Here is a 27,667-nt window from a genome sequence, read left to right on the forward strand (position 1 = left end):
AATTTCCCTTTTTTTAAGTATAAGCACATCCCAAATATTGCAAGGGACATACTTGTACTATAAAGTTATTCGCTGTTTATCTGATGTGGGACATGCTTATATACTAAAATAAAATTGTTTATCTGAGATTCAAGCTTAACTGGCATCTTGTGTTTTTACTTGTAAAATATGGCAACCCTAACACCATGCTCACATGTTGGTGCCCATCAGAGGAAACTGGGAGGCATGAACAGCTTCACAGTCACTCACTTTGGTTACCAGTTAGTAAGTGAGGAGGTTGGGTGGAGATAGATATATATCTATCTTTATCTATATCTCCAACTCTTTATCTATAATGATTTTGTGTCCCCTCAGGATCCCATTGGCCAAGAATAGACAGGTGCTTAATTCAGACTTGGACTGAAAACAGCTCAGAACTGAAAATCCGTCAGCCGGGGTTCAAGTCCTGCTCTTCTGCTCACAGGCTGAGCAGCCCCAGGCACTCAGGCTCAATTTCCTAGCCTGTAAAATGGGTATTCAACTCTATAAACATTTATGGAGCCCTAACTTTGTTTAAGCCCCTGCCCTGAAGGTCGAGAGGACACAGAAATGAATCTCTGCCTTTGAGGAGTCAATCACAGGTCAAGTACAATGATACTAGTGATCAGTCACAGGGAGCTCTGCCAGCTGCTTTGTGTGTGACCATCAGCCTGGAGAACAATCCCCAAAGCAACTCAGGAAGAAAGTGCATTCAGCCCCACTTTTCACAAGAGAACACGGAGGCTCAAGGAGGCTGAGCGACTGGCCTACAATCACAGAAGAGTCAAAGCTGGGGTCACAGTGACCCCCACGCATATGGCCATCAGAGCGCTGGACAACTTGTCAGGCACATGGTGGAAGTGCATGAGGGGAAGGCAGACTGGTCTAGGCCCACGTGTGGGGAGGACCACTGGGCCTTGAGCCAAAGCTCCATCTGAGGGGATGGCAAGCCAAGGGGCTCAGGACCCAGGGTGAGGGGCAGGGGTCCATAGGCTGTGTACAGAGCTGCCCTGTGGAGAGGAAGGTGAAGTCCACCCCCAGAGGAATGCGGGCAGGCATGAGCCACATGGCTGGCTTCATGCCTCACATGCACACTGGCACTGGTGGAACCAGAATTCATGCTGCGGGAGGCTCAGGCCACCAGGCACCCTGCTCCTAACTCCACCTGGGCCTCCCCTCCAGGGCACTCAGAGGGTCTCTGAACTCTCTGAAGCCCCTGCCCCCAGCTCCTGCTGGAGGGGTGGGACCTGACCAGGCTGGTAGGAGACCACTGCATCCATTTATTCCATGATGTGCCTGGATGCTGGCAGATGGAGACAAGTATGGCTCTGCCTCCCACATCAGGGCTCACAGGCACTGTGTGAGCGGAACAGACAGAATAGAGCTTAAAGATATTATGGTGGAGGTCTGCATGGGGCTCAAGGGGTAAAAAAGGGAGGGAGTAGTCAGTTCTAGCTGAAAACAACTATTGTTCACTGAGCACTTGTATTACTTCATTTCACTCTCACCAAAACACCATGGGGTAGCTGTTATTATTGTCCCATTTTACAGACAGGAAAACTGAGGCATAGAGTCCAATTAACTTGCCTGGCTGGGGTCATACAGCTAGACACTGGCAGCAAAGTCTGAGCACAGGTGATGCGTCAGCCAGACCTAACCAATGCAGAACTCGCCAGATGAGGCCAAGGCTTGGAGGAGTGGGCCTTTTTTTTTTTTAAAGATGACCGGTAAGTGGATCTTAACCCTTGACTTGGTCTTGTCAGCACCACACTCTCCCAAGTGAGCCAACCAGCCGTCCCTATATGGGATCCGAACCCGTGGGCTTGGTGTTACCAGCACCACATTCTCCCAAGTGAGCCATGTGCCAGCCCTGGAGGAGTGGTTCAGGTGTGCAGTGCTCTGTGGGCCTCGAGACGGAGACATGACACCAGCCTCATCCCCAAGTCCTCATGAGCCCTGCTAAGGTGTCTGGATCCCCCTGGACCAGCTAGGGGTCTGCACTGTAAACAGCAGAAAACACTGGCTAATTTGAGCGGAAAAGGAGTTTATTGGGAGAATACTGGGGAGTCACAGAAGTCACAGGAAGAACAGACTCAAAAGGGCAGGAACTGTGGGAGACCAGCCGCAACAGGAGCATTTTTCACACTGAATGATGGTGACCCTTAGGGCAAGACTGCCAGTGGTCACATGCTGAATCCTCAGGCATTCCTTTCCACGTACTTGAGCTCCAGGTGATACAGGAGCATTTTTCACACTGAATGATGGTGACCCTTAGGGCAAGTCTGCCAGTGGTCACATGCTGAATCCTCAGGCATTCCTTTCCACGTACTTGAGCTCCAGGTGAAGAATCTGATTGGCTGAGATCAGGCCAGATGCACATGTCCTGGTTGCGGGGATCAGGGAGAGCAAGGATCTGGGCTCTTCGCTGCCACTGAGGAAGTGGGGTCCTGCAGATGGCCCACTTGCAGGAGGCTGAGATGCTGGGCAGCCAACATGCCATAACCATATGGACAAGGCAAGGCAACAAAGGTTTCTTTTTTTAGGGGTGGGGGGTGGCTGGCCAGTACAGGGAGCTGAACCCTTGACCTCAGCGTTACAAGGCTTTGCTCTAACCAACTGAACTAACCAGCCAGCCCTTATTTTTTAATTGTGATAAAATACACAGCATAAAATTTACCATTTTAACAACTTTAAGTGTACAGCTCAGTGGCATTAAGTACATTTACATTGTTGTACAACCATCACCACCACCCATCTCCAGAACTATTTTATCTTCCCCAACTGAAACTGCCCCCGTTAAACACTAGCTCCCCATTCCCCCTCCCCAGCCCCTGACACCCACCATTCTACTTTCTGATCCTATGGATTGACTACTCTAGACAGCTCATGTAAACGGAGTTGTAGTTTTTGTCCTCTGTTACTTAGCGTAATGCCCTTGAAGTTCATCCATGTTGCAGTGTGTATCAGAACTTCATTCCTTTTTAAGGCTGAATATTCTTCCTTTGTATGGATATACCACATTTTATCCATTCATCTGTCAATGGACATTTGTATCGTTCCCACCTTTTGGCTCTTGTTGAATGCTATGAACATGTGCGTACAAGTATGTTTCAATCCTTGCTTTCAATTCTTTTGGGTCTTACACCCAGAAGTGGAATTATACTGAAAGGTTTTAAGCAGAGGAGATCTTAAGATTGAATTTTGTGTCTTAGGAAACTCATTCTGGCTGCAGTGTGGACAGTTTGGAGACACTAGGAGGCTCCTGCAATTGTCCAGGGGCTGTGGGCATGGAGGCATGTTGAGGAGGTTGGGGCTAGCCGGATAGGGGAAGTGAGGGAGAGAACAGAGCTGCAGATGACCCCCAGGCTCCTGGCTTGTAGTGACACCCATGGCACAGAGAGCACAGGAGTAGGCAAGCTGTTGGGTGAGCTGAGTTTGAGAAGGCTTCTGACTTGAGATGCCCAGAAAGAAGTTCTGGATTCTAGTTTGAAGGTCAGAACAAAGGTATGAGTTGAAGAGAAAGACTGATGAGTCTTGATCAAGGAGGCAGCCCAGAGAACTGTGGTCACCCAGATGGAGGAAGCAGGTTGAAAAGAAGGTCCAGGACTGAACCCGAGTGTCCTGATATTTCAGGGGAAGCCAACAAAGAAAAGCCAGCAATGCCATGGCTCCAAGGGTGCCCCAGGCTGCAGAGGCCTGAGTCTGTAGCATTGGGCATTAGGAGGTCACTGGTTACCTGTTAGAGCAATAAATGAAGTGAAGAGGGCACTGGGAATAAATCTGAAGGACACAGACAGCAACTCGAGAAGGTTCTTTCAAGGAGCTTAACCTCAAAAGGTGGGAGTAATAGTAGCAGTTGACAATAGATACTGGTCAGGACTTCTTTGGGTTGCTGTTAATAAAATAAATATAAGCCATTTAGGACTTGGAGAAAAAGAGGAGCAGGTCTCAGACAATAAAACTGGACCAAAAGCCAAAGTGGAAAGGGTGGCCTTGAAAAGTGGGGACCTGTCTCCTCTGGGTGGGGGAAAGAGGCCAAAGGTCTGGGGAGAAGGAATGGCCTTGATTTTTTCAGAGGACTAGGACACAAGGACAAGTGCAGAGGATAACAAGGAAGGGAGGCTGGCTGGTGCCACCTGTGAGTGTCCCTGGACAGGCACCCAGGCTGGCCACTGAGTGAGGAACACTGGTGCCTTCAAAGGAGACTGAAAGGGAAGGAGGAACAAGGGCTGGACCTGAGCAGGTGTTCGGTTCCCAGGCATCTCCCCTGGGTGCTGGGGGAGATCTTAGCAGCCTCACCTGCCCTGGGACAGGAGGGGGTGACCAGACAGAAAAAACAGACATAGGGTGGGGGAACAACTTATCACAGGGCTATAGAGGGAGGCCAGGCTGGCAGCTTGTGTACAAAGGGACAACCCTGGTGACACACCCAAATAAGGCTTGGCATCCTGGGCTTCACACTTGGTTCTGCCTTTGACCCAATGTAACGAGCAGTCTATAAACAGGCAGAAACTCTTCAATCAGGTTTTTTTATTTAAAAATTAAATCCCAATTTTTCCTTAAACTGCATGCTGTTAGTTCCTCAGGGACAGAGAAAGTTTGCAGTGATAATATCAACTCAACATGGTCTAGCTACTCCTGATTCTGCAGGATTAAGGCATGTCCCAAGAGTTCAGGTGTGGTCCAGCTCAGGGACATCTGGACTGACCCTGGCAAGGGGGCTTGCTTTCAGGTCTGACAAAGCTTGAAGTGTTGAACAAATAAATAGCCTGGGACTCCCAGGACTTGCAAAGGGTGTCATTAGTGCCCACCAGGCCTGCACTGCTGCATTCACATACCGAGCCACCCGCTCATCTTCCCAGGATCTGTTACCCACTGCCCCTCCCCCCACTCCTCTCAGATTCTACTTCCCTGAATTTGTAACATCAAAACTTGCCACAGCCTGGGGTTTTGGCGGGAGTTGTGGTGGGCAGGGCAGGCTTTGAAACCACACCTTTTACCAGTATTGAGAAGAGAGAAAGGTGGGGAAAATTCCCTAGAGACAATGAGGTGCATCCCGTTTCAACTCCTAACACCTACCTCAGGCAGTGCTCTCATGTGAGAGGGTAACAGAGAAAAAATCAAAATCGCTGTCAACCCCTGCCACTTTATGGTATATGAGGAAAACTTTCTAGAAATTTACAAGTGTAGCTGCAAAATGCTAGTAGGATTGGGACCTTTCAACCCATAATTTTTTCTTCTCTGTGTACCTTATTTTGTAAGAAATAGGGTGGCTGACAAGAGGGGGCACCTCCTACTCCTGCGGCAGAGTGGTAAGGCCCCACCCTGGGCCCTGTGTAGGTGGCCAGCCCAGAGGCCATGATTCTCAGGTTCCATGTCATCTGGAGTCCCCGGCACTGGCGGCCATACTCAGAAATGCACCCTCTTTGCCCCGGCAGCCAGAGCTCCATCAACCTGGCTTTTAACAAACATCTCAACAGCAGAACACAGAACTATAAAACACAACTTCTATGTAGTAAATGCGTAGGATCTGAGATCCAACTAAGACTTCTGTCCCTCCTTCAAAATTTAGTTAGGCTCTACAGGCTGAATGTTCAGCTTTTCCCTCAAAGATAGGACTGTCCCCCAGCTGATGAATTCTCTCCTGGACCATCTACAAAATCTAAGAGGAAACCCACAGAACCTGAAGCCTCTTTACATAGATGGGCTCGTGGCTGGGAACCAAGACACCAACAGAAGTCAACTCAGGAGAGCCTGAGGTTGGCTACACCCTGAGGGGTCTGTTCCTGTTGGGGCTGGTTCAGAGCAGCTGAACTTCCCAAGAGCAGAGGGGCTCTCTCACCTCCAGTCCCCAGCCCTTTAATTCTTCTGGCTGGGCCAGTGATTCTATTTCCCAGTACATGGCCCAGATGGAAGCTGGCTGCGGTACTGTGGGGAGGTAGGAAGAAGAGGACTACAGATAGGACACCAGTGTATGGCCAGGTCAGGTGGTTCCCATTTCCTGAAACTGAGATTGCTGCCGCCACCGCACAAGCTCTGAGGACAGGCCGCACATGCAGCAACAGCACACGCACAGGTAACAAGGCCAGGAGAGGGGACCTAAGTATCTCCTCCATAGAGAGAGAGAGCTATGTACAGGGAGAAGAGGAGAGTCTGGCCAGGAGCACCCCCACTTCATCTCATTCAATCAGGAGATCAAATTGCTCAGCAGCTTCAAACTCGGCATTCATGGCCGCAGCCCACTCATCCAGCTCCGATTTCTGGGGGAAGAGAAATGGGAGGAAGGTGAGTGGGGAGGCGGACACATTGGCCAGGACATCTCACCCACACCCTGCAGGTGCTGCCTTTCCCCCAAAAGAGCCAGAGCTGAGCCTCAGCCCTGCACATTTCCCAGTGTCTATGGCGTGATGGCAGAGAAAAGTCCCTGCCCCTCACTCACCAGGATCGGGACATCTCACCCACACCCTGCAGGTGCTGCCTTTCCCCCAAAAGAGCCAGAGCTGAGCCTCAGCCCTGCGCATTTCCCAGTGTCTATGGCGTGATGGCAGAGAAAAGTCCCTGCCCCTCACTCACCAGGATNCATTTCCCAGTGTCTATGGCGTGATGGCAGAGAAAAGTCCCTGCCCCTCACTCACCAGGATCTCCGGGACCTTCTTCTTCTTTCGTTTCTCTTTCATGACTGGGGGGGAGATTCCAGGAAGAGTTGTGTCTGGGGCCCAAGGTTTTGCAGGGGCCCTGGGGACCTCGATTAACTTTGAACACACTACAGGCGAGACTCCAGACAAGTCTTCTGCCCCTAGCAGCCCCTCAAAGCCAAAGCAGGACCGGCGGCCTGGGGTGGAGGTGGAGGCAGAGCCAAGGGTCTCTAGCCGGCTGTAGGATCGCCTGACTTTCTTAGACATTTCCAAGTCTCTAGCATCTGGGTCTCCTTCCTTGGAGCTGGACTTGATGTTCAGGTTGTGCACAGGAGTGGTGGCTGGGGTGACAGGGATACTACATGTCTTGAAAAGGTCCTCTTTAGTAAGCTCCTTCCTAGGAGGGTTGTTTTCTTTCTCTAAGAAAAAACGAATCTGCACCAGGACAGAAGAAAGAACGCCTCGCTGTTACTTAGTTGGACTACTTACTTCCAGAAAGGCCCAAGAAGATTTAGGGTGGAAAAAAGGACCCACGAGACACTTTTAAAAACGAAAGAGACAAATCAGACCCTGAAACAGGTGTGGGGAGGAGAAGAAAACAATCTGTCATTGCTTCTGAGGAGTCTGCTTTTGTAATGCGAGACTTGCTACCATCTGCTGGTACTGCTGGCTGTTTCCCAAACGTGCCTGGTATTCAGCCCCTTCTGTAACTGACGCAAGCCCCTACCTGTGTGTCCTCTAGACCAGCTCAACAACCTAACTGCTCTCCGTGCTTCCACCCCTTCCCTCTACATCCACGTGACACACGGCTGATAACTGTTCTAAAATGTCCATAAGGATTTATTGGTCACCTGTCTTGTGCCAGTCACTGTTCTGGGAGTACAGCACAGAATAAAACAGGGAAAACGCCTGCTGCCATGGAGCTTCCATTCTAGTGGGGGAAAACAGACCATAAGGAAACTATGTAAAATGGGAGAGGTATTAAGTGCTACAGGAAAAACTGAATAGGATAGCGTACTGGGAGTGGGTGGGAATTTTACGTAGCTGAAGGTCAATCAGTATAGAACTCACTGAGAAGGTGACATTTGAGGTACAACTTGGAGGAAGTGTGTCACGTGGACAGCTGGAGGAAAAGTGTTCTAGACAGTGGAAACAGAAGGTACAAAAGCCCTGAGGCAAAAGTGTGCCAGGCAGGGTCAAGGAACAAGAGGCCAGTGTGGCTGAAGTGTGAAGTGAAGGAACTGAAGAGGAGGTTTGAGAAGTGACGGGGGTTGAGGGTTGGTGTTACAGGGTGCTCTGTAGGCCACTGTAAGAGTGTGTTGCTCTGAAAAACCAAGGGGGACCGGCCCATGGCTCACTCGGGAGAGTGTGGTGCTGATAACACCAAGGCCACGGGTTCGGATCCTATATAGGGATGGCTGGGTAGCTCACTGGCTGAGCGTGGTGCTGACAACACCAAACCAAGGGTTAAGATCCCCCTACTGGTCATCTTTAAAAAAAGAGGCCACAGTAAAATTGTGAACAGAAAAGGCTTAATTTGACACATGCATTTAGAGGTTCATGCGTTGGCTCCTCATAATTCCACTCTCAGATGAAATGCTGCTTCCTCCGGGAGGCTGTCCCTTACCATGGAATCCAGACCAGCCCTTCCTCACCTCTGCTAGTTATTCTGTCACCATGACCTCTCTTATTTCTTGTATGTCACTATCTGATTTTGGCTTATTCAGCAGTTGACTCTGTCACCCATCTAGAATGTGAGCTTCATGACAGCAGGGGTCTTCATCAGCCTGGCTGACCCCACCTATGCCCAGCTCCTATAGCAGAGCCCTGCATGTCACAGGTGTTCGATAAGTACTCACTAAATTAGTGTACCTGAGACTTGACACTGAGCTTTCTGGCCGCCAGGACAAGGGAGGGAACAGGACAAATTCAAGGATTTTTGTGGTCTAATACAAGGTTATTAAGGGAAGCATTTCCTGGCTACAAGCTCTGGAGAATCTGTCCCACAGGTCTTAGTAAAAGGGATGCTGAACAGAATGGGGGTTACCCATGATGACTGCTTCCTCATATCCTACAGCCAAGCAGCCACCCAGGTTCTGGAAGCTTAGTCCTGATCAATGTCTCATGAATTTACCAACCAACAAGAATGAGTGGCTACTGATGAGAAGCAGAAGTCCCTGCGCTCAAGGCACTTTTATTCTTAGAGGGGAGAGAAAGACATCAAACATACAAGCAAACATACTATCAGATACTGATAAGGCCTAAGGAGAATTACAAAGAAATGTGACAGTGATTGGGTAAGAGTGGTCAGGGAAGGCCTGAAAAGGTTCCCTTTGAGCCCCGTTCTGTAATGGGACAGTCATGTGGAGGGGGTAGGGAATCACCTTGTCATTCCCTTGGTTTAGGCCCTCACCATCTCGCTTCAGGACTCCTAGACTTCAAGTCCTCCCATCTGGTGTTGGGGCCCCAGGACAGCCTTTTTTCAACCCATTTTCCACACAGTCTTCAGAGAGATCTTTCTAAAACCTTTAAGTTGGACTCAGTCACTCAGAGTTGCTTAAAACTCTCCAAATGTTGTCTACAGACCAAAAGATGAAGGCCAAGATCCTGAGCATTGCTTTTGTGCCTCATCAGAATCTGCCTTGGCTTAGCGTGCTCCCTCCCCTGACAAAGTCAACTGCAGACACACTAAACAAGCTGCTGATCCCCAAACCTCATGATTTTTCTTTGGACCTCAGATCTCTGCAAACATGGCTTGCCTAGAATACCCCTATTTATCTTTAAAGACGCAGTTTAAATGTTTCTTCTCTTTTTTTTTTTTTTCCTTTTTTTTGTCTTTTTTCGTGACCGGCAATGGATCGCAACCCTCAGTGTTGCGCCCGTACCGGACCGGGACCGGCAACGGGATCGCAACCCTTGGTGTTGCTCCCGCACCCTGCTTAGCCAGTGAGCGGCCAGTCTGTATGTGGGATCCGAACCCTCGGCGGGAGCGCCACCACACTCCCAAGTGGCACACTGTAGCAGTGCGCCATCGGGCCGGCCCTAAATGTTTCTTCTTGAGCATCATGTATTGCACACAGGTATTGGTATTCAACGCTGTCCTCCACAGATATGTTTCAATTTTAAAAAAAGGAACATCACATACACAAATTTCTTCTGTGAAACATTCCCTGAACCATGTGGTCTGGGTTAGGTACTATCATAGCATCTAGTATTTCCTTAGTGCAGCCCTCAGCACACTATGTTGTAATCACTTGGTCATCTGTCTTTCTCCCTATTTGACTGTAAGCCCCATGACCTCCTCAAAGGCAGTTAGCATTTCTCATTCATTGTATCTTCAAGTTTTCTACTAATAAAACATCCTTGATAATAAAATCTGCTAAAACTGTAAAAACATCATACACGGAACTTATCTTACAATAACTATAAATAAAAACCAAGGACAAAATAGATTAGAAAGAAGACAGAGTAGGTAGGGCACAGCTCAACTTTTAAAGGAAGCGCTAAGAAAAATGGTAGAAATATACAGGGCGCAAAGAGCTAAATGTATTAAGTCTGCCGGGAGAAATCAAGACTGGCAATGCATGCCGGTGTCCAAAGGCAAACATTCAGAATACTGCAAAACACCTCCGCGGGCTGATGTGAGCAGCCGGTATGCCCTGCCCCAACCCTCTAGCGTGACCTGGATTCCACTCAACTACGCAGATGAAAAAGAACTCACCCTGGGGCTCCTGCGAGGCGAGCGGACAGCTGGGATCTGTGGGGACAATACCGATTGATCACACAGCCAGCCCCCGGTTTTGAACCCCCACCAACAACCCCCTTCTTAGCCCTCACCTCTGCAGCATGGGCCACGATCTTCTTCAAGACAATAGGCTTTCTGACTGGAGGATTCGCGTGGGGTGGCTGGAGAAGAGGGGTGAACGTGAGCTCTACATTACTCCAGGGGCCTCTAGAAAAGGGACCGAGAAACCCGGGGCTCACCTGAGGCCAGATTTGAGGAAGGATCCTCGGGAGATCAGAGCCTGATTTCCTATGGGACCTCCGCAGAGACTCAGTAGGGGATGGGGTTCTGGGCCCTGGAAAGAGAAAAAAGATAGGAGAGGTAGACTTTAGAGAATGGGTTCTGGAGAGAGCGAGAGATTTCCTAACAAGCCCGTTGGGGGCGCCTTCCCAGGGAGAAGAGCCTCCAGCGGCGATGGCGGGGGAGGGCCTTCGCGGGCTGCTTCCCCCAAGAGGCTCGGCCCCCTCTCTCCCGCGCGCGCTCCGCTCACCAGAGCGCTGAGCGGTCCCGTCGGACCGCGTTCGCCTCCCAGACATATCTAGTCTCGGTCTCGACCTACTCCGCCGCCGCCGCCCCGGACTCGCGCCAACCGGGAGGGGCGTCTGCAGCAGGAACCTTTCGAATTACCCGCCCTGCTAGGGAGGAAGCGGAAGTGACGAAGATAGGCGGGCCACTACGCTCGGATTTCCCCCCTTCCTCCCCCTCCTTTCCGTCCAGCAGAGGCGTGGCCCGGTGGCGTGGTGGCGTCATCAGCGAGCGCCGCACCCGGAAGAGACGTGGCAGCGGAGGGATAATTGGAGCGGCCGGCGCTGGAGAGAGCCGAGCGGGAAGTCTCCGTGAGCGCAGTTTCTGTCCTTCCGCGCCTCGAACCACCGCTCGCGCTAGTCGGGACCGGTGCCGCGGCGGATCAGTAACACGGAGAGTGGGGTCTGTAGAGAAGGGGCGGGGCTTGGAGGGGGTGGGGCTCAGGAGGAGCCCTGGAGGCGGGGCCGGTGGCATCTGGGAGCCGCTGGTGGAGGATCTTGGCGGGGGGAAGGATCCGGGAGGAATGAGGGGTCGCCAGAGGCTAGATCTGTGCGTGGGGCGTGGCCCGGTATGAGGAGGGACGGTGGGCTGGAATTTGTGGTTGGGGTGAATATGAGAGGTGTCTGGGAGAGTTGAGTGGACACGAACTGGGCTGGTGAGAGCGTAGTGGCAGTCACCAGAACCTGGCTTCCTACTAAGTCAGGCCCCTTACCCAGGGTAGACCATGGGGCTTTGCAAGTGCCCCAAGAGGAAGGTGACCAACTTGTTCTGCTTCGAACACCGAGTCAACGTCTGCGAGCACTGCCTGGTGGCCAATCACGCCAAGGTGGGGCCTTCAGGGGAGCGGCTGAGCAGGGCACTGGGTGGGCAGGCACTATTGGCTTCTTCCAAATTCACGAGGGCCCCTGCACTAGAATGTAAGAAGCTCTGTGAAGGGCAAGGACTTGGTTTGCTTTGTTTGCTGCTATAGCCCCAGTCCCTAAAATGAAGTTTGGCACACAAAATGTGCTTAATAAATGTTTATTGATTGAACAAATGAAAGGATGAGTCTCCTCCGTGACGAGAGAAAAAGGCAGTTGGGCCTTGGGGTGGTAGGCCCTGGATCCCCAGCTCCAGTTGTGACATCTCTCTTCCACTCCAGTGCATCGTCCAGTCCTACCTGCAGTGGCTCCAAGATAGTGACTACAACCCCAATTGCCGCCTGTGCAACATACCCCTGGCCAGCCGGGAAACCACTCGCCTCATCTGCTATGGTGAGGCCTGGGCACCTTGGGGGGATCAGGGCAGCCTCAGGGCCCACCTCGGTGACTGGTTTGCAGGCCCTCGTCAAAAAGCAGGACAGTGAGTACCCCAAGCTTAGGAAGCCAGAGCCCCAGATTCTAATCCTGTTAGGTTACTTACCTGCTATATAAACTCAAGGAAGTCATTTTTCTTTTCTAGGCCTAAGTGTCTTTCCTAAAAATTAAAGTTCCTAGTTCCTTCCCTGCCAATCTTGGAGGATTGAGTGAGAGCCAGTCAAACTTGTGGGTTTGGTTGTGGTTGTGAGCAGTAGCTAGCCAGACCAACATGGGGCTTTCAGATATCCAGAATCCATTACTGATTCCAAGACTAAACAGAGAGGAAGTGAGTTTCCCACGTTAACGTTAGCTAGAGGAAGTTAGCAGACACATGTGTCATGACTTTGACAAGTCTGGTGTAAGAGCCTTAGCCCCAGTTTTTGAAGGAGCTAATGCAAAAAGGCAGCTCTGTGTATGTGTTTCTCAATGTGAGTGTGTTGTGTATACTTGCATGAATTTAGTGCACATCGTGTCTTTATCTGAGTACTAGTGTGTTCCTTAGTATTTGTGGGTGAGTGAATGGGTAAATGTATGTATGTGAACATAAGAACATAGGTATGTTGTGGGGATGCAGGAGAACATATGGCTGAAGGTGCTTGAGTGATAGCAAACATGTGAGTGTATAGTTGTGTATGTGTAAGGGCTAGCGTACCCGTAAGTGTAGATATAGGGAATGGCACTCATGTCTGATTATGTGGGGATAAGCACATGTATGTGCGTTTGTTCCCATGGATGTATGGATGTGTACAGGCATACATGCATACACCTGTGTGCCTGTGTGTATATCTAGGAACCTTTTCTGCAGCTGTTCTTTATTAGTTGTTAGTCTAAGAAGTGTGATGAGTGCAGGCCCCGAGAGAACTCACTGAAAGGGTGGGTGGCATTTTTTCCCACCCCTCCCCCCTGCTGTGGGCTGAGCAGCTTGGTAGTATCTGCCTTGACTTAGTCAGGTGGTGGTAGCCAAGAAGGCTGAAATCTTTTTTTTTTTTTTTTAAAGATGACCAGTAAAGGGATCTTAACCCTTGACTTTGTGTGGTCAGGACCACGCTCACCCAGTGAGCTAACCGGCCATCCCTATATGGGATCCGAACCCGTGGCCTTGGTGTTATGAGCACCACACTCTCCCGAGCCATGGGCCAGCCCAAGAAGGCTGCAATCTTAGAGAACAGTGATTAGATAGACCTGGGGTGAGAAGGTGAAGGAGGCACCTCTGGGCATACACGTAGGTGTCCATACATCCCTGCAACAGGCTGGGGCTGTTGCTGGACTGGGAGTCCTAAGTGTCTTCTTCATATCTCTCCTCTCCTATTTCATGGGCCCTAAGATCTCTTTCACTGGGCCTGCCTCAATGAACGTGCCACCCAGCTACCCCAAAACACAGCACCTGCCGGTTACCAGTGCCCCAGCTGCAATGGCCCCATCTTTCCCCCAACCAACCTGGCTGGCCCCGTGGCCTCTGCATTGAGAGAGAAGCTGGCCACAGTCAACTGGGCCCGGGCAGGACTGGGCCTCCCTCTGGTAAGAGTCCCTCTGTCTGACGATCCGTCTCTCCTGAGCCCTACCTGAGCCAGGTGGGTGGGTGGGGGCAGCACTGGGCAGGCTGGTGACCTAGGTTCTTTCTTCCAGATTGATGAGGTAGTGAGCCCGGAGCCTGAACCCCTCAACACCTCCGACTTCTCTGACTGGTCCAGCTTTAATGGTAAATGATAGTCTCCGCCTGCTTTGGGCTCCAGCCTTCCCACTCTGCTGACAGCTCTCTTCCTGCCCACAGCCAGCGGTACCTCCAGACAAGAGGAAATGGACAGCGCCTCTGCTGCCCCAGCCTTCTGCAGCCAGGCCCCCCGGCCCCCTGCATCCCCAAGCCAGCCCGAGCAGCACACAGTGATCCACATGGGCAGTCCTGAGCCCTTGGCTCACGGTGAGCTAGGGAACTGTCCAGGCCAAAGAACGACAGAAGGGGGTTGGGGAGGTTTTTGTGGAGGGAGCTCAAGAATCCACACACCCACCCAGAGAGACCATTCCTCACTTCAAGCACAGATGTTACCTTCCCACCATTCTGAGATGCTCTGTCAGACTGGGGAGGGCTGGAACGCTTTGCCTCTGCAAAAAGGGGCCAGTTTCCCTGAGCCTGTTGATGCTAGTGGCTCCACTTCCGCAGCCCCAAGGAAGGTATATGACACACGGGATGATGTCCGGGCACCAGTCCTTCACAGGGATTGCGACGATGACAAGTACCGTCGCCGGCCCGCCCTGGGCTGGCTGGCCCAGCTGCTAAGGTACATGGGGCCCTGCAGGAGAGGATGCCAGGAAGGGGAGGAGAGGAAGTAAGAGACCCCTGGGTGGGATGATTTCATGACAGTAGGGACTTATTCTGGGCAATAGCAGGGTCTGGAGCTGGGGCTGTGCAGGGAGGCCTCAGCTGGGCAGTAGAAGCTTTGTGTGGCCTCTGTGAGGCTGTCGCCTTGCCTCCTACACAGGAAGTTTGGACTCAGGCTCTTCGAGGCCCCTTCCTGCTCTGTCACCATGTCCTCTATTTTTGTAACTCTCCCTCATGCCTCGCACATTCTAGTTTTCAGAGCACAGTCATGTGCCTCAGCTGGTTTGAGCTATACAATAACCCCATATGGTGGCAGGTGCAGGGGTGCTCATCCCCATGGTACAGATGAGGAAGCTAAGCTCAGGGACAGTGACCAGGGCTCCTCTGCAGGGCATGCGGGCCGCCAGGGGCTGTGGGCTTGACATGACTTTCCCCTTGGCCCCCCAGGAGCCGGGCTGGATCTCGTAAACAGCCACTGACCCTGCTCCAACGGGCGGGGCTGCTGCTACTGTTGGGGCTGCTGGGCTTCCTGGCCCTCCTGGTCCTCATGTCTCGCCTGGGCCGGGCTGCAGCTGACAGCGATCCCAACCTGGACCCACTCATGAACCCTCACATCCGTGTGGGTCCCTCCTGAGCCCTAGCTTGAGGCTGGGCCAGCCTAGGACCTGGGATCCTGAAGAGGGGAGGCCGGGAGGCCTGGGGGCTCTTCGTCTCCGCTCCCTTCCCTCATGCCTGAGACACTAAGATCCCAGGCCCAGAGCCGAGTCCACCAGAGTGGCTGCAGGCTGGGCCTGGAGTCCCTGTGGGTCAAGCATTTGTCCTGATCTGCTTCTCCCTAGATCTCCAGTCTCCCACCCTTTGCCCCACAAAGGAGCTGGCAGGTGGAAATAAATAACACACTTTATTAAAACACCCGGAGCAGCCTTTTCCTTCTTCTTATTCAGCCCTGTCCCCACTCCCCAGGCCTCAGTGGTTCTCTTCCCGGTACTGGATGGCCAGAAACTCCAGGGACAGGCGGTTGAAGAACATGGCTCCATTGAGCACTGGACAGAGAGAGCCCCCATCAGCCCCAGTACCCTTCCCTGCCCCCTTCTTGCCACTTTTCAGGGTTCCACAGCACCCCCACCCCTCCCCTTAGCATTCTCCTGCCACTTACTTAAGGTGGTCAGGGCAAAGCAGCGGTGAAACTTGTCATCTGTCATCTCAGCATAGAGTGACCCCATGGCAGCCCAGCAGATGCTGATCACCTGGGAGAACTGTAGGCCCATCCAGTGGGAGAGTGGCCCCCTCCCTCGCACAACAGTGGGGTTTCTGTCAGCCCTTTAGGCTTCCCCCAGCCAGTCCTTGAGTCCCTGCCCCGAGCCTACCATCAGGACAACTGTGAAGCGGAAGCTCATGCGGTCGTAGTGATGGGTGACGCAGAAGTTGTGCACGTCGCTGGCAAAGACGCCCAGGTGGATGAAGAAGAGCATCAGCGCAGCCACGGTGAGCACCATGCCTCGTGGGAAGAAGAGCACAGCCGTGCGGTCCCGCCACCGCATACCGGCCACAGCACAGGCTCAAGTCACAGGGGAGCTTGTGCAAGCAGGCATAGCCCAGGGCAAGCCGCTGACCCTTCCAGTTCTAGAGTGCCCTGTCTGGCATAGCAGTGGGATTCTAGAACCAGGAGGACATTGGAGGGACAAGATTCTAGAACACAGGCTGATTCCAGCCAGTATAGGTGCGTTTCATCAGTGAAGGGGGTGCTTTGAATTGCTGAGGAGTGGGTAAAAGGTACAGACCAGTGAGGGCTCATGGTGCTGAAGGGAGCATCCCTCATCCTCCCACCCTTCACTCTGCATCTTGTGCATGTCTCAACAGTCCCCCAGAGGAGGTAGTGGGGGCACATTCTACACGTGAAGAACTGGGGCTCAAAAGGTGAGGGCACGTTCTAGGTCCACAGCAAGTCTTAGGCAGATGAGAAATTAGAACCCAGATGTGCAGCTGGAAGGCATGCCCAGGTGAGGGGAGGCCTGGGCTGGATCCCTCGTTTCAAGTATTTGCTCAGCCCCGATGGGGAGCAGCTAAGGCAAGGGGCAACCGATGCTCCACAGCTGTCCTGGTACCTTCCTCATCCCGCGCCCCCCAGCCCAGGTGTGGCGCAGAGAGCCAGGTGAGGGGAGGCCTGGGCTGGATCCCTCGTTTCAAGTATTTGCTCAGCCCCGATGGGGATGAGGCAAGGGGCAACCGATGCTCCACAGCTGTCCTGGTACCTTCCTCATCCCGCGCCCCCCAGCCCAGGTGTGGCGCAGAGAGTATCTGGCTTCTCCATCCTCTCCCAGGTGTTCTCCCAGGACCTGATGCTGACTAGTGCTCCCCTTTCTGCCACTTTCAGGTGCTCAGCATTTTCACACCCATCACCCCGGTCATTCCAAGTCCCGTGAGAAAGCTGGGACTGGGAGCATTAATCTTATTTTTCACGCGTGTCTGAGGCACAGAAAGGGATTGTCTTACTCAGGCTTTCACAGCCAGTGAGTGGGGGAGTCATTACTGAAACTAAGATCTGATTCTACCCGAGGCCGTGTGGAACAAGCAGGGATGGATGCCAGCCACGAAGAAACAATTGTCTCCATACATGCAAGAGGTGAGAACGCCAGGGTATCAGTAAAGCAAGCCAGAAAAACAGCCAGAGATGGTGTGGAGGGCCTCGCAAGCTCCCAGGGATTGAAGCAGGAGATGAGGAGGGAGGAGAGGATTTGACGTTGAACTCAGCCACCCCATTTCCTCCTGCCCAACTGTGTGCACCAAAATTTAGGTCCCAGGCAGGCCAAGACCTGAAGTCAGCCTCTGAGTAGGATTAGAGCCTGTACCCACCATCCGTGTTTACTGAGCAGTCTGTCATAAGTCATAAAAGTTCCTCAGAGCCCACTGTTGAAATAATTGCTTGCTCCTCAGTTCTCATTTGAATACAAATAAGTTGGTGTTTTGGGGTGGGGGGGTTGGCGGCTGGCCAGTACAGGGATCCAAATCCCTGATCTTGGTGTTACAAGGCTGTGCTCTAACCAAATGAGCTAACCGGCCAACCCAGTTAGCTTTTATATATGAAAGTTCCTAGCTCAATCCATTTAAAAAATTATCCAAGCAATATATGAATACATTCTTATAAAGATTTGTGTAATACAAATCCGAGCATACAGAGGAAGACGTCACAGTCTCTCTCCTGTACCCCAACTCCTACAGAGGTAGCCCTTTCACCAGGTGGGTGAATTGGCATCTTTTGGGTCCCTTCTTTATGTAACCTCATACACCTAGATGTACATATCCATGCATAACTTTTAGAACATTTTTAGAAATCATACCATATGTATTGTCAAAGTACAATTCTCAAAAAGTTAAAACGTGACATCTAAATATAGAATGAACATGTAACTAAGATTTATTAACTCATCAGGGAGGGGGGTTCTCCTCAGGAAGATGGTAATGCACCTTGAGGAGATGAATGTGGATGTGCAATTAAAGAGGAATGTTAGAATATGCTTACTAGGTTAGATACAAAACTGGCTGCTGTCCTTCAGAACAGTGGAAACTATAACCTTGGCTGGCTGGTTAGCTCAGTTGGTTAGAGCACAGCTTTGTAACACCAAGGTCTAAGGGTTTGGGTCCCCGTACCTGTCAGCTGCCCAAAACAAACACACACAAAAATTATAACCTTGGAGATTACTTTTTCTACTGGATACAAATGTTTTTCATCTCTCCTGGATAGCATCTACTTGTCATTTCAGAGCCTATTTACCTTGATAGTAAACAGCAAAATCAAACAGCTGTATAATTAAATAATCCCTGGGTGGGCTTGTGAAACAATGCCCCAGTATGACATTGAAAGGACATGCTACAATCTTGAACTTCCAATTTTTGGATAACTTAACAGTATTTTGCAATTTTCTTTCTTTCTTTCTTTTTTTAAAATATGACCGGTAAAGGGATCTTAACCTTTGACTTGATGTTGTCAGCACCACGCTCTCCCAAGGGAGCCAACCGGCCATCCCTATATAGGGATCCGAACCCATGGCCTTCGTGTTATCAGCACCACACTCTCCCAAGTGAGCCACAGGCCAGCCCCCCTATTGTGCAATTTTTTAAAAAAGTTTATAGACTTCTTGGAATAGATCTTTATGCTCTTCATTTTCTTAAGATTATAGTTTCATAGGCTGAAGTCTTCATATGTATTTTTCAGACAGTTCTCTCTTTTTTTTTTTTTCCTTTTTCCCTTTTTGTCTTTTTTCGTGACCGGCAACGGATCGCAACCCTCAGTGTCGCGCCCGTACCGGACCGGGACCGGCAACGGGATCTCAACCCTCGGTGTTGCGCCCGCACCTCACTCAGCCAGTGAGCGGCCAGTCTGTACGTGGGATCCGAACCCTCGGCGGGAGCGCCGCTGCGCTCCCAAGTGGCGCACTGTAGCAGTGCGCCACCAGGTCAGCCCTTTCAGACAGTTTCTGAACATCTCATTGATTCTGAGGTCAGCACACTTTTTCTATAAAAGACCAGATAGAGGACTGGCCCATGGCTCACTTGGGAGAGTGTGGTGCTGATAACACCAAGGCCACGGGTTCGGATCCCTATATAGGGATGGCCGGTTAGCTCAGTTGGGAGAGTGTGGTGCTGACAACACCAAGTCAAGGGTTAAGATCCCCTTACCGGTCATCTTTTTTTAAAAAATAAAAGACCAGATAATAAACGTTTTAGGTTTTGTGGGCCATACCGCCTTTATGGGAACTGCTTAACTCTGCTATCTAGTACGAAAGCAGCCATAAATAATGCATTCACAAATGGGCGTGGCTGTGTTCCATTGAAACTTTACTTATGCACACTGAAATATGAATTTCATATAATTTTTAAATATCATAAAGTGTAATTTAAAAAACTAAACATGAAGAAACCATTCTAGCTCCCAGGCCATATGAAATGTTTGTCCTGCAGGACCGCTGGCAAAGAATAATAAAAGAGTCCCTAACAGCCCATCATAAGCAATGTTTCTTTCTTTTTTTTTTTTTTNACCGGTCTGTATGTGGGATCCAAACCCTCGGCGGGAGCGCCACCGGGCTCCCAAGCGGCGCACTGTAGCAGTGCGCCACAGGGCCGGCCCATAAGCAATGTTTCAAGGATCACATTGATGAACAGTTTTTTTCTCCTTTTCTTCCATTCCAACTCACTGTGTCTCAATCTGAACTTCGAGTCGTTCCCTCTCCTCTTGAACTTTTCACCTCTATGAACAGCTGCACCTTTGTCCAAGTCAGAAACCTGGGAATTATACTCAGCATTTCCACCCAACCCTTCACTTAGCACATCCCACTAGTCATTTAAGATCTGTTGAGTCTGTCTTCTCAGCACGACATAATAGTCAAATTTAAGTGTACCCCAGAACTACGTGGGGAGTATTTTAAAAGAAGCTTGGAGGACCGTCCTGTGGCTCACTTGGGAGAGCATGGTGCTGACTAACACCAAGTCAGGGCTAAGATCCCTTTACCAGTCATCTTTTTTTTTTTTTTTTTAATTTATTTTATTTATTGAATCAAAATCGATTATACATTTTGGGGGGTTGAACATTGAGATATGTTGAAATCAATATTACTAGCATATATATTGTTACAAATCGTAGTTATTCTTTATGCCCCTTGTCCAATCTTTCCCCTTCCCTCATTCCCTCCCCCTCCCCCCTCTAATTGCCCTAGATTTCTTCTCTCCTGAAAGAATAATGGTTACTCTGTTAACTTGTTGCCTAGATGATCTGTCCAATACTGAGAGATGTGATCAGGTTCCCCAATATTATCATAGAGCAGATGCTTCTTCTGTCACTCTGAAATGGGCTTTGTGGAGAGAGACATTCTCTTTTCTTTGTCTCTGCTGGTGACTCTCCTTGTGTGAATGCACGCCAGTGGCTGGCGGACCATCTGCATGGTGGCTGTGGCGTCTAGCTGCTTTTGCAGCAGCCATGGTTATTGTGGTGGCTGTGGTGGACCACCCACATGGAGGTGCTGTTTTTGGCATGCTCCTTGCCACTGGCAGTATGCCTGGTTGTGGGGTGTGTTTGTTCCCCTTCTCCATGTCCTGGGTTCCTGGGCAGGCCCCGAGGTACTGACGCAGTGTGCCTGGTTGTGGGAGGAGGGTCCGGTCCCCTTCTCCATGCCTCTGGTAGCTAGGTGGGCTCTGAGGTGCTGGCGTTTTGTGCCTGGTGTGGGAGGGGGGTCCAGTCCCCTTCTGCGTGCCTCTGGGCCGGGCGGGCCCTGAGGTGCTGGCACCGTGTCCCTGGTTGTGGGACAGAGGTCCAATCCCCTTCTCCTTGCCTCGGGTCCCTGAAAAAAAAAAGAAGAAGCTTGGTTTCGGGGAAACCCAGAGGTTTTAATAACGCGCCACAGTTAAGTCTGAAGAACGTCAAATGACCAGGCCTTGAGAAACACCGCGCCGAAGGCACCGTGCGGGGCAGTGCACATACATCTAATCCTCGCAGCCCCCATGTGAAAGTTTGTGCCCGATTTTAGGAATGGGGCAGGTGAGTGAACTGAGCCGCTGCCCAGGTAAGGAGGCAGCGGCAGAATCCCAGGCATTCGCCGTGGCCTCACGGCCCGCATCCGTCCACTGCATCTGGGCACATATTCCGTGGGCCGCTTGACCGTGGGGTGCAGGACTGGGGGGCCACGGCCCGCCCCCTTCCGGGAGGGCAGCCCCCCCCAGGCAGTCGCACTAAATTCTCCCACCCAGGAACGGAGGGAACCCAGGGCTCTCGAGGAACCTCTGCACTCGGGGGAGGGCAGATGCGGGGGAACTTTAGTCTTGAAGGACCCAGGGCTGCGGGGGACGTTTCACTTGAAGGACTGCCTCGTTTCAACAACAACTTTATGACTCCCGGAAGTGCCTCCTCCCTGCCCCCTTCCCAGCCTCACGGCCGTGAGCTGCAGCTGAAGCGATGGCGGCGGTAGCCGCCGGGCCCAGCCCTGGGGCTGGACCTGGCGACTCCCCGGAGGGGCCAGAGGCGGAGGCTCCAGAGCGTCGGCGGAAAGCGCACGGGATGCTGAAGCTTTACTACGGCCTCTCAGAAGGGGAGGCGGCGGGGCGCCCCGCGGGGTCGGAAGCCCTGGACCCAACTGATCTCAATGGGGCGCACTTCGACCCGGAAGTGTATCTGGACAAGGTGGGTGTGTGGAGGGGGAACGAGGGGGACAAGGCCCCCGATATATTGCACCACCCGACCATGCCCCCGGCTTTGTTGCGGGGGTGAGGGGAGCAGGGGTTCATAAGAGAAGTGCGACCCTCGGCCAGGCAGGAGGGGCAGAACTGGAGTCTAAGGGGCGTGGGCAGGTTTGGACTGGCATGAGGTTCCATGGGGTCCGAGGTCTCCGGGGCTGACGTTCTGATAGGCTCGGGATGGGGGCGTGGCTCAGACGCTGACAAGCGCCTGGCTGGGCATACGCGGAGCCTTAGGATTTCAAATCCTGTCAAACCCCAAACTGGGTCCACTTACAGGCCCCATGTCTGAGATTCCTGACAGGGAGGGGATCAGGGTTTTCCTGCACCGAGGATGTGGGCAAGGCTGGGGGACATGAGTGTCTCCTGACCTGAACACTAACCACGCAACTTCTCCAGCTGCGTAGAGAGTGCCCCCTGGCCCAGCTGATGGACAGTGAGACGGACATGGTGCGGCAGATCCGGGCTCTAGACAGCGACATGCAGACCCTGGTCTATGAGAACTACAACAAGTTCATCTCAGCCACAGGTGATCACTGAGGCGTACTCCTCACAGTCTCACATCCCCCATCCCTCGCCCTGTGTTGGAAAAATCAGCAGTGGATTTAGAAGGAGGATACCCGGATTCCAGTCCTGCCCTGACATTAATCCATTCTCACCTCCCTTCCTCCGAGACTTTATGGTCAGACTACTATAGAGATAGTAGCTGCTCTCAGAGGGTTGTTTTAATGACCAAAGGGGAGAAAAGTTGAAATGGATTTATCTGAAGCACTTAAAAGAATTCCTTACACCAAGGAAGCCTCAGTAAGGCTTATTTTTTTCTTATTAATGGTAGCTTTCTTCTCTGGCCCAGGTCTACCTTCAGGGTGGTCTTGTCCCTCCCTCCTCCCTTCTTCCCTCCTTTCTTCTTTCCCTAACTAAGCAAAGAGAGAAAATTTATGACATTAAGGGGCACAAAGATCATGTAAAGGCCTTTTTTTTTTGTCCCTTTTATTTCCCAGTTTTAGACAGTGTTCAGCTGTCATCCACACTAGCTTCTGTCCTGTTTTGAGAAGATGCACTGCTCAGATTTTTGTAATAATTTTGGACCTACATGTACTTAGTCTAGGAGGCAGATCCCCAGAGTTTGCCTACAGTCCATGGAATGTTCCATGAGCATCTGTGGGGTTGAGTTCTGACTTTAGTTACTCTCGTATTCTCACAATGGTGGGTGTAGTAACATGTACCATGTATTAGTCCGTTTGTGTTGCTTATAACAAAATACTTGGAGCAGGGTAATTTATAAAGAAAATGAAATTTATTGCTTACACTTTCTGAGGCTGGGAAGTCCAAAGTCTATCTGATGGTGGCGACAGTGACCCAGGGGTCTCACATTGCAAGACTGTGGAAGCAGAGAGGGAGAGAGAGAGAGACTCTCCTCTTCTTTTAAAGCCCTCAGAACCACACTCCGACCACCATTTTTAATCAATTCACTACTGCATGGTCCTGGAGGGGTTTCCGTAGTGTAGTGGTTATCACGTTCGCCTCACACTACTGCATGGTCCTTCAATCCAATCACCTCTTCAAGGCTCCACTTCTCAATTATCATAATAGGATTTCCCACTCTCTTAACAATCACAGTGGGGGCCAAGTTTCTAATACATTAAACTCAAGGTACACAATTCAAGCCTTAGTGAGTTTTAGGGGGACATAATTCAATCCACTACAGATCCATTGTTCTTTTTATCTGATTTGAAGGAGGTTCCTTTCTATTTGCTAATACCAGCATCAAAACAGTAAGAATTCATAATTTCTGTCCTGAGAAATTTCTCACAGGAATTTTGCGTTACATTTTCCATTTGTTGGAATACACATAATATTTTGACACTTAGCTCTTCCTTAATAAGAATTTTTTAAAAAGTCTTTTTCCTAAGAAAAAGGGAGAAAATTATAAAGCAAATGTTAGGAGTCAGGAGTTTTATATCTATAAAGACTATAAAATCTTATATTCATTCAAGAAATATCCATGGAATGCCTTTTCTTTTCTTTTCTTTTCTTTCTTTCTTTCTTTTTTTTTTTTTTTTTTTTTTTTTTTTTTTTTTTTTTTTTTTTTGCCAAGAGCTGTTCTGCACACTGGGGATATGGCAATGAACCAGCCAGACAGAAAGAGCTCCTGCCTTCCCGGAGCTCACATTCCAACTGGGGAGGCAGACAATAAATGAATACACAAATAAAGGCAGTAGTAAGTGCTACACAAAAAAAACCAAGTCAGAGGAAAAGAGAATTGGGTGTGTGGGACCTGCCTTTAGCTAGGGTGAGTACAGGAGGGCCACTCTGAGGTGGTGATATTTGAGCAGGGCCTTAATGAGAAAGAACCAGCCTCAGGGAGGGGGGGCTGGGGGGAGGAAACAGCAGAGGCAGAGGCTGGGAAGGGAGAGCATGTCTGATGTATTCAAAGTGCATCAAGGAAGTCAGTGAGTTGGGAGATGGGGAGAGTGGTAGGCATAGGTAGGATAGAGGATTAGTGGGGACCAGATTATGGAAAGACTTGTAGGTTGTGAGGATCTTGCTTTTTACTCTAAGTGAAATGGAATGAACAGAAGTATGGGGTGGTCTGACTTCTGTTTTAAAAGGACTCTTCTGCACACTTTGTTTAGAATGGACTATAGGGAAGCAAAGGTGGCAGAAATACCCATTAGGAAGTAGTCCAGGCAAGATGCTGGTGGCGGGCCGGCCCAGTGGCACACTGGAGAGTGCGCCACTTGGGAGTGCGGCGGCGCTCCTGCCGAGGGTTCGGATCCCATGTGGAGACCGGTTCCTGCTCACTGGCTGAGCGCGGTGCGGGCGCAACACCGAGGGTTGCGATCCCGTTACCGGTCAGTAAAAAAGACAAAGGAAAAAAAATAAAAATAAAAAATAAAATAAAATAAAATAAAAAAAGATGCTGGTGGCATGGACCAGAATGCCACAGTGGAAAAGTGGAAGAATTCAACATTTAAAAAAAAATTTTTTTATTGAATCATAATTCATTATACATATTTTTGGGGTTCAACATTGACATATGTTGATTGAATCAATATTACCAGCATATATATTGTTGCAAATTCCTTATGCCCCTTGTCCAATCTTTCCCCATCCCCCTCTCCCTCCCCCATCCCACCTCTGATATCCCTAGATTTCTTCTCTCCTTCTGAAAGAGGAATGGTTATTCTGTTGCTTTGTTGCCTAGATGATCTGTCCAATGCTGACAGATGTGTTCAGGTCTCCCAGTATTATTGTAGAGCAAATGCTTCTTCTTCTGGAATGGGCTTTCTGGAGAGAGACATCCTCTTCTTTTCTTTGGTCTCTGCTGGTGACTCCCCTTGTGTCAGTGCACTCCAGTGGCTGGTGGACCTTCTCTGTGGTGAGTCTAGCTGCTTTTGTGGCAGCTGTGGTTATTGTGGTGGCTGTGGTGGGCCACCCACATGGAGGTGATGTTTTTGGCATGCTCCTTGGCACTGGCTGGAGCAGTGTGCTTGATTGGGGGCAGTAGGGTCTAGTCCCCAGAAGCCTCAGGAACTGGGGTGGGTCCTGAGATGCTGGCAGTGTGCCTGGTTGTGGGAGGGGGAGTCTGGTCCCTGACTTGTTGCCTCACGTCCCTGGGTGGGCTTGAGGCACTGGTGGTGTGCCTGGGCTGGAACTAATCTTTTGTCCTTTGCTTACTTCTAAAATGGGAGAACTTCCTGTGCAGACCAGTACTTGAGCTGTGTGGTTTAGCTAAATTGCTGCTTTGCTGCTGTTTCCCTAGGGAAGGCTTTTTGTGCAGCTCAGGGTTTAATGGTTGACCTTATAGGTACTTCCGGCTCTCCAGAGACCTGGTGCACCTGGGTTGTGTAGAAACTCTGATCTGGGCCTGAGTCTTTTCATCAAACTGCATCCCATGCAATTCTATATTCTTGACCAGTCTCCTCTGAGTGGTCCTTCGTTCATTGGGGTGCTGGTCAGCTGTCCTTCCTGTGCCCCAGTGTTCCCCTGGTGGGCCCGTCTCCTCCACTGCCTGTGCTGCAAACACTTACCACAGGACAGGACATGCACCAGTCTCTTGTGGTGACTCACCGGCCTCTGAGTGGCTCCTTTTTTTTTCCAGTTTTTGTGGCTCCTTGCTCTTATGTGGGTCCACGGGAACCCTATTAGTGGTCTTGCTGGCCTAGGGGCCACCAAGGCCCTCTTCTCCCCTGTTGCTTCCATGCAGCTTCATCCAAAGGGCACAGCTGCAGCTTTTGCTGGCTCCTGTTCCATGCGCTCAGCAGCTCCAGCCTTAAAACAGCCGTGGCACGAAATGTTCGGAGAGGTTTTTTCTTTCTTTCACTGTGGCTTCTCCCACCTTCATGTACTCCGTATGTCTCTCCTCCTCTTCCCCCAAGCTCTAGCAGCCCCAGCTTGACTGTTGTTGCTTTTTTATAGTAGTAAATTGGTTGATTTGTGGGAGAGATTGACACTGAGGACTATCTATTCTGCCATCTTGACTGGAAGCTGCAAGACTTTTTTTTTTTTCTTTTGAAAGATGACTGGTAAGGGGATCCTAACCCTTGACTTGGTGTTGTCAGCACCACGCTCTCCCAAGTGAGCTAACTGGCCATCCCTATATAGGGATCCAAACCCATGGCCTTGGTGTTATTGGCACCACACTCTCCCAAGTGAGCCATGGGCCGGCCCTTCCCAAGACATTTTTTGAAGGACAAGTTTATGGAATTTATTGATGGAATCATGTGATGTGGGAGAGAAAGTGAAGAATTAAGTATGACTGTGGTTTAGGGGTCTGAATCACTGGCTGAATTGTAATGCACTTATTGTGAGAGGAGAGTACTGGGAAGGAGCAAGTTGTGAGGGCAAAATTCAAGAGTTCAGTTTTGGCCTTTTCAAACTTGAGATGCCTGTTAGATGAGGGATCTAGAGTTCAGGGGAGAGACTGGAGTTCAAGGTACAGGGAATAAAGTGAGATTACCTAGGGAGGGAGTGTGGTGAGAGAAGAGGTCTGAGGATCAAGCCCTGGGGCATCAACATCCTGCAAAGGAAACAAAACATTTGGGGAAATTTGAGGCCAGCCAGGAGCATGGGTATCTTAGAAGCTCAGTGAAGAAAGCATTCAAGAAATAGAATGGATAAACTTGGGCGAGACACTGAGGAGAGTAATGTATCCTGGAGTGCTTATTGATTGAGCAAGAAAGAGAGAAAAATGAGAAAGGAGCAGGAAAGAGCAGTGCATGGGTTGGCCTTAGCAAAGGATCAAGAGCTAAGCTATTGTAGCAGGAGGGGAAGTAGAATTTGTACATAGCCAAGCAGGTGGTAGATGTGGTGGAGTTTAACTAGAGACCTTCCAGAACATGTTAGGGATTTTGCCTTTATCCACAGAGTGCTAAGCTATTGTGTTTAGACAGATGAGTTATGTGGTCAGATTTGTGTTTTGAAAAGATCCTTCCAGCTGCACTGGGAGGAATGGATTGGAGAGGTGGCAGGAGTAGGGACTATTTCAGTAGTCCAGGCCAGAGATTCTGGGAGCTTACACCAGGATGATTAGTGGTGGAGATGTGGGTAGATTCAGAGGTATTTGGGGGCAATAGAGACAACCTTGGTGTTGAGGCGCTTTGGATGTAAAGATTGACTCTAGGTTTCAGACTAAGCACTGGATGGTGGATATAGTAGCAAACAAGACAATCTTGAGCTGTCACAGAATGTACATTCTAGAGAAAGAGACAGATAATAAGTAAAGAGGATAAGATCATTTCTCTTTTTTTTTTTTTTTTTGTCTTTTGTCTTTTTTTCCGTGTCCGGCAACGGATCGCAACCCTCAGTGTTGCCCCCGTACCAGACC

The 27,667-nt window shown here is 50.4% G+C and overlaps 4 protein-coding genes across 5 annotated transcripts in view; 2 read left to right on the plus strand and 2 right to left on the minus strand.

Moving 5' to 3' along the window:
* Positions 1–5,158: 5,158 nt before the first annotated feature.
* CDCA5 (cell division cycle associated 5) lies at positions 5,159–11,009 on the minus strand. The gene is made up of 6 exons (XM_008579981.1): positions 10,928–11,009; positions 10,638–10,732; positions 10,491–10,559; positions 10,375–10,410; positions 6,654–7,088; positions 5,159–6,278 (listed from the first exon to the last, which is right to left on the minus strand). The coding sequence occupies exons 1-6, from the start codon at positions 10,971–10,973 to the stop codon at positions 6,198–6,200; spliced, it is 762 nt and encodes a 253-aa protein (XP_008578203.1). The 5' UTR covers positions 10,974–11,009; the 3' UTR covers positions 5,159–6,197.
* A 195-nt stretch (positions 11,010–11,204) lies between these two features.
* On the plus strand, positions 11,205–15,528 carry ZFPL1 (zinc finger protein-like 1). 2 transcript variants are annotated; one of them, XM_008579982.1, is made up of 8 exons: positions 11,205–11,364; positions 11,679–11,788; positions 12,104–12,215; positions 13,624–13,817; positions 13,926–13,998; positions 14,071–14,217; positions 14,458–14,575; positions 15,064–15,528. In XM_008579982.1, the coding sequence occupies exons 2-8, from the start codon at positions 11,687–11,689 to the stop codon at positions 15,248–15,250; spliced, it is 933 nt and encodes a 310-aa protein (XP_008578204.1). In that variant the 5' UTR covers positions 11,205–11,364; positions 11,679–11,686; the 3' UTR covers positions 15,251–15,528. The 2 variants fall into 2 exon arrangements, with proteins under 2 accessions (XP_008578204.1, XP_008578205.1); XM_008579983.1 differs by lacking the exon at positions 11,205–11,364 and adding an exon at positions 11,445–11,530.
* Positions 15,529–15,582: 54 nt separating this feature from the next.
* Positions 15,583–16,157, minus strand: TMEM262 (transmembrane protein 262). Its single transcript, XM_008579984.1, has 3 exons — positions 15,984–16,157; positions 15,773–15,872; positions 15,583–15,659 (listed from the first exon to the last, which is right to left on the minus strand). Exons 1-3 carry the CDS (start codon positions 16,155–16,157, stop codon positions 15,583–15,585), a joined length of 351 nt encoding a protein of 116 aa, XP_008578206.1.
* A 5,271-nt stretch (positions 16,158–21,428) lies between these two features.
* VPS51 (vacuolar protein sorting 51 homolog (S. cerevisiae)) overlaps positions 21,429–27,667 on the plus strand; it is a 24,777-nt gene continuing 18,538 nt past the window's right edge. The window contains exons 1-2 of the mRNA XM_008579985.1: positions 21,429–21,784; positions 22,237–22,366. Of these exons, the coding sequence (XP_008578207.1) occupies positions 21,560–21,784; positions 22,237–22,366 (355 nt within the window). The 5' untranslated portion in view covers positions 21,429–21,559. The remainder of the gene's footprint in view (positions 21,785–22,236; positions 22,367–27,667) is intronic.

This window comes from Galeopterus variegatus, unplaced genomic scaffold, assembly GCF_000696425.1.
Source record: "Galeopterus variegatus unplaced genomic scaffold, G_variegatus-3.0.2 Scaffold1999, whole genome shotgun sequence".
NCBI classification, from domain to species: Eukaryota; Metazoa; Chordata; class Mammalia; order Dermoptera; family Cynocephalidae; genus Galeopterus; species Galeopterus variegatus.